The 6,078-nt window shown below is 52.1% G+C and overlaps 1 protein-coding gene across 1 annotated transcript; it reads right to left on the reverse strand.

Annotated features, from left to right (window-relative positions):
- Window positions 1-756: 756 nt before the first annotated feature.
- Window positions 757-3,234, reverse strand: LOC101982378 (glutathione S-transferase P). Its single transcript, XM_005351641.3, has 7 exons — window positions 3,095-3,234; window positions 2,827-2,862; window positions 2,521-2,627; window positions 2,338-2,425; window positions 1,979-2,082; window positions 1,149-1,256; window positions 757-1,011 (listed from the first exon to the last, which is right to left on the reverse strand). Coding segments are annotated over exons 1-7 (633 nt in total). The 5' UTR covers window positions 3,096-3,234; the 3' UTR covers window positions 757-822.
- Between the last annotated feature and the right edge of the window lie 2,844 nt (window positions 3,235-6,078).

Raw genomic sequence — 6,078 nt, forward strand, 5'->3', positions numbered from 1 at the left:
GAGGGTGGCAGAGACAGGGGCTTGCTGGCTGCCAGCCGAGCTTTATTTTAGAGAGATCCTGTCTCATGAGAAGGCAGAGAACCGTAGAGCAGGTTACTCCCCTCCCCCACCTGCCTCTGCACGTGTATGAGCACACACGTGTACACACTGATCCCTGTTTAAGTCAGGGTCTCACTGTAGCCCAGGCTGGCCTTGAACTCAAGGTTATCTTGCGCCTGAGTTGTGACTACTGGTATGCGCAACCACACTGGGCTCTGTTCCTGCTAAGACTCTCAGGCCTAGTAGAAACAAAAACCACTTGTTTGGAGATCAAGTTGACCTTCTCCTTGGTCTCTGACTTAGCCTGAGAACTCTTGCCAACACACCTTGGCTTGTAAATATGTGTAGTGTGCAACAAAACTCATGCATCACCAGCAAGCCAAGCAAAGCCCCTCTGCAGAGTCCGTGACCCCTCCCAGGCCAGTCTGGGGGTCACGTGCCTCAGCCTGTCCCAGGCCAGGGAACTGACTCTGGCTTGCAGTCGGGGACTCTGTTGCCTGCTACTGGGACTGACTGGCCAATCAGCACGAGGCTCTCCTCACTAGACGTTACATTATCCCTCCTCCTATTTCTCCCCTTTTCCTGTTTTAAAGATCAGCAAACATTATGTAGGAATATGCCCTGGTCCCACTCTAGGGTGCAAGCTTCCTGGTCCTCTGCCCTTTCCCAGTCTAACTGTGGAGTCCCCTGCCCAGGAAACAGCACCTGCAGCACCTCTTCTGTCTTACAAGCTTTATTAGTGCTGGGGAAAGGAGAACAGGCAGCTCTGGTCTCTCCCGTACATTACTGCTTGCCGTTGCCATTGATGGGACGGTTCACATGGTCAGGGGAGGACAGGAAGGCCTTGATCTTGGGCCGGGCACTGAGGCGTGCCACATAGGCACTGAGCAGGGGAAAGCTGTCCAGGCAGCCAGGGGCCAGGACCTGGTGGATCAGCAGCAGATCTAGCAAGTTGTAATCGGCGAAGGAGATCTGCAAGGGTGGAGGGTGCGGATATCACCAGGTGGGGAGCAGGCTGGAGTCGACCCGCCCCACCCCACCCCTCCTCTGGTGGTTCTGCTCCATTTTACAACTGGCTTTATCTATAAGGCAATGAAGGAGCAGCTCACCTGGTCACCCACGATGAAGGCTTTGCCTCCTTGGTTCTGGGACAGCAGGGTCTCGAAAGGTTTCAGGTGTCCAGGCAGGGCCTTCACATAGTCATCCTTCCCTTCCTCCTGCCAGGGAGACCCCCAAAGCTGGACTGTCCTCCCACCCTCACAGGGCAGTGGGCACTGGAATCCTGCTGCCCTATAATGAATGCTACCCTTTCTCGATAGACCCCACCCCCAGGGACGCACCCCGGAGGAGCCGCCCCTCTGCGTGTACCCCACACCCAGGCTATGACCTTGGTCTCGTTTACTTCGGTGGCTAATTCTTTCCCACTCCTTTCTACCATTGCATTCCTGCTAAGATCTCCGTCTATACCCTAGGCTGGCCAGGACAACTCAGACAGCAGAGCAGGCTTGGCCTCGAACTTGGAGTAGCCCTCCTGCTGAAGCCTGTAGCCAGTTCTGCTAACTCTCCCATCTAAGATCTGTTATCTTTATTATTGTAAAATTCTCCAGCGGGCACCTCTGAGGATCATTCTGTGTTTCACCTTTAGACCCACCCACAAACAGACTCTTCAGCACCGCTCCCCCACACCAGGTTCAATCCAGCTCCAGGGCTTTAGGACCTGGCCTGCTGCCCCTATGCACACACCCACACACTGTGGGCACACATACTCTTACTATCTGCCACCACCAGCCCCTCCCGCTCCCGAAGCTATCTATTGGTCCTCTTCATACTGCCCTGCCTCACGCAGCCTGGCAGAGGGAGGGAAAGGATGGAGCCAAAAGCGCAAAAAGCCCCTTTGCTTGTACACCACCCACTGTGTGGGGGAGGGGTCCAGGCTCACATATTTGGTGTAGATGAGGGTGATGTATTTCAGGCGAAGGTCTTCCACCCCGTCATTCACCATATCCACCAGGGCAGCCTCCTTCTGATCTTTTCCATAAAGCCCTGCAGGTTGGGAAAGACAGCATATGACTGACATCTGATTTCCCCACTTCAGCCCCCTTCCCCCAGGCTGTCTGCTGGTCTGAGAGGCAACAGGAAGTGAGGACAGGCGGACCACAGCTTGAACAAACAAATCTTTGTGTGTCCCTGCTTTGCTGTCTAGTGGGAGTGGCTGGGAGGGCAGACACCCTGAAACCAGGACGGATGCCCCCACCACACCCTGCCCACTGGCTGGACCACCTGAGGTTCAGGACTTACCAAGGGATCGGCCCAGGTGCCTCAAGATGGCATTAGATTGGTACAGGGTAAGGTCTCCATCCTGAAACTTGGGGAGCTGCCCATACAGCTGGGGGAGGGGGCAACACTTGGTGAGGCTGCGGTCTCCCAGTTACAGCCCTCCAAAGGCCCCACCTCTGGCCCTCCGCAGGGTGTGCCACTCACACAGGTGGACTTGAGCAAGCCTTTCATCCAAGTATCTATGGACACCACCTCTTCCTTCCAGCTCTGGTCCTGGTCAGCCAGTAGCATGCGCATGGCCTCACAGCGCCCTGTAAAGAGAGTCAGGGCAAGCAAGGGTTTGGGGACAGTGTATAGACCCAAGCAAAGTGGGGGGCGGGCCTGGGTACGGTGAAGGAGGCACAGCCTTGTAACCAGAAGGGTCAAAGATGACCTGGAGTTTCCCCAGGATGGATGGGAACAGTGGGCTGCAGTTCCTCCCCTCCCCTTTCTGCAGTCCCTGGTTCCTACCTCGAGCTGGGAAGTAGACAATGGTGTACGGCGGCACTGGGGATCACAGGAGAAGGATGTTAGTTGGGAGAAGTGGGGTGACTAGGATTCAGAGTAGTGCACCCTCTTGCCCCACCTTCTGGGTCCCCTCCCTGCTCTGGGCCTCCCAAGACCTCCTGAAAGTCTCCCCTCGCCCGGCTCCGTGCAGGGAGCTCTGAATCCCGAGGGAGCCCAGGCCAGGACCAGCTGCATGTTGGTAGTCTGCAGAAGCAGGGCAGCGTGTACTCACTGGCTGCTGCGTAGACGGAGGCACGAATTCCGAGCTGCGGAGACGGTAACGGATCTTGGGTGTGGTAGCCCTCACAGGCCTCCGGGACGCTCACTTTATAAGGGGCACCGCGCCCCGCCCCGGATGCTGAGTCACCACGGTGGAGGGAAAAGGGGGGTTGCAGAGTTCCGCTGCTCGTGCCTCCTACCTGGGACACTCACGAGCTGGACCTGAGTCTGAAGCACATGCTGGGTTCATTTTTGGGTCAAAATTACGTTCTGCTTAGAGAAGGGTGTGACCAGCTCCCTTCCACTTTGTACTGGAGCTGGACTGCTTTTTGCAGCATGTGCACCCTGTCCCGCTTCTGCCTGTCCCCATCCACCAACCTCTTCCTGCAAATCCTGCCAGTGACTAACCTAATTCATTAACCTCTTATTTCTCCTGCCCAAAGAGCTTCATTTAACCATTTGACCTCCCACAAAACTGCAGTCCTGGATCCTGTATGCCAGGAACCTGAGGAGTTTCAAAAAGAGAGAGGGGAAAAACAAAAACAAAAACAAAAAAACAAGCCGAGACAAAGTTGCAGTTTTATGTCTAAAAAAAAAAAAACCCTCCACAATTGATACTTCCTCTACTTTCTGCGCTACTTCTTCAGATCTTAAAAAATAATTGCTGGCTCTGGAGAGATGGCTCCGAAGTTAAGCACCCTTTCAGCTCTTCCAGAGGACCCAAGTTCACTTCCCAGAACCCTCATGAGGTGGCTCACAACTGTCTGGAACTCCAGGACCAGAGGGATCTGACTCCTTTGTCTTCCTCTGGCTCTGCACTCATGCGCACAAACACAGAGACCCATGAGTTCAAAAAATAAATCTTACAGTCCCCAAAGGCTACTGTACACACAACCTCAGTGTTTAACACATCCAAGAGTGTGCGGGGAGAGAGGAGAGAGAGAGAGAGAGAGAAAGAAACGGGGGGGGGGGGGGGGGAGGAGTCGGCGGCTTTCTTCAAGCTCCTCTGACTGGCTTCTCTCTCCTCGGTGTCTCCCTGTGTAAGTTTCACTTGTAAGTCGGTGGCCATGTCTGTGTCTCATTCTTTCCCCCACAACCCTGTCTGCCACTGTCCCAGTTGGAGTCTGTCCCCTCCTCATTTCTCGCGCTCTGGTTACTTCAAAGGAGCCCGAGTAAGCTTCTCATTTTGGACTGAACTGGGCAGAAGCATTTCTCAGCCCGGCCCTGTCCCTGTGTCCTGTGGACCCAAAAATATTGACCAGTCCCTCCCTCTTCCCACAGCACCCGGGGCCTTTCTGCCTGTTCAGTAGTAGCAGACTCGTATGGGGCTGTTAAGGTTTCCTGGATTCCGGCTCCATACTGGACACAGGTCTTTCGTTCTTGTGTGCCCTCACGAACTCCACTCTCACTTCCTGGCTGTGTCTGGGATGCCTCCTGGGTGGAAGTGCTGGTCCCAAGGTATGTGGACTTGATTTGCATAAGTAGAACCAGGTGGCCCTCAGGAAGAGCTGTATGTGCCAATCCAAACCTCACTCCATTCCGAGCTCCCTCAGGCCCCACTTTTCATTACTGAGGATTTGGGCCCTTCCTGTGTTCTTTCGGGGTTTTTTCTCTCCTTGTGGAAATTGTTTTCCTAATCTTGGGCTTTGTTCCCTGAAGCTGTTGTTCTCTGTTTCTAAGCATGAGGTCTTCTTTTATTAGACACATTAATCTCTTATTGATTTTTTTTTTTACTTTTACATTTATTTATTTATCTAACAAAACTCGAGAAGTCCTGACAGGCCTTGAACTCACTAAGACCACATAGGTGGGCCTTGAACTTGTAGCAACTCCTCTACCTCAGCTTCCAAGCGCTGGATTACAGGTATGTCACTAAACCTCTTGCTTCTGGTCTCAAAGGGGCTGGTGGGTATTAATGAAGAGAGGGGATCCCTGTACTCTCTCACACAGCCTGATGTGCTTTGGGTTACTGCCTTGTTCAGATAATCTGGCCAGAGAGCTAGGGGACTTTATGTATAGCTGTAAGTGTAGATTTTTGACCTGTAATCCCATCACCTGAGAGACAGAGACAGGAATCCCAACTAGCAAGTTAGACCAGCTGGAACTGGTGGACTTCAGTTTATCAGGGGACTCCACCTCAATATAAAAAAAAAAAAAAAGCAGAGAGCCATTGAGGATGGTGCCTGGTGTCAGTTTCAGACTTCTACACACACGTGCACATGCATTCATACACATGCAAACATACACACATGGGTACTACACACATGCAAACACACAGACATAATGCCACACACACATGCAAACACACACATGGGTACCACATATACATGCAAATGCATACACATGGGTAACACACACACATACAAACACACACACATGGGTACCACACACACATAAAAACACACATATGGGTACCACACACATGCAAACATACACATGTGGGTACCACACACACATGCAAACACACATATGGGTACCACATATACATACAAATGCATACACATGGGTACCATGCACACATACAAACACACACACATGGGTACCACACACATGCAAGTACCACACACACATGCAAACACACACACACGATTTCCCCACACACATGGGTACCACACACACATGCAAACACACACATGGGTACCACACACATGCAAACATACACATGTGGGTACCACACACACATGCAAACACACACACATGATTTCCACACACACATGGGTACCACACACACATGCAAACACACACATGAGTACCACACACATGCAAACATACACATGTGAGTACCACACACACATGCAAACACACACACGGTTTACACACACACATGCAAAATGCACGCACATAGGTACATACACACATGTAAACACACACACATGATACCATATACACATGCAAAAAGAAAATTGAGCTGAGCATAATGGTACATGTCTAGACTCCCAGCACTCTGGAGGCTGAGGCAGGAGGATTGTGACTTCAAAGGAACCTGATGTATATACC

Source organism: Microtus ochrogaster, chromosome 8 (assembly GCF_000317375.1).
Source record: "Microtus ochrogaster isolate Prairie Vole_2 chromosome 8, MicOch1.0, whole genome shotgun sequence".
NCBI classification, from domain to species: Eukaryota; Metazoa; Chordata; class Mammalia; order Rodentia; family Cricetidae; genus Microtus; species Microtus ochrogaster.

Coding starts and splice junctions, on each gene's coding strand:
- LOC101982378 (XM_005351641.3), bottom strand. Junction 2,628..2,826: donor TGTCTACTTCCCAGCTCGAG/GTAGGAACCAGG, acceptor CTCTCTTTACAG/GGCGCTGTGAGGCCATGCGC. Junction 2,083..2,337: donor GCACCTGGGCCGATCCCTTG/GTAAGTCCTGAA, acceptor CCCAACCTGCAG/GGCTTTATGGAAAAGATCAG.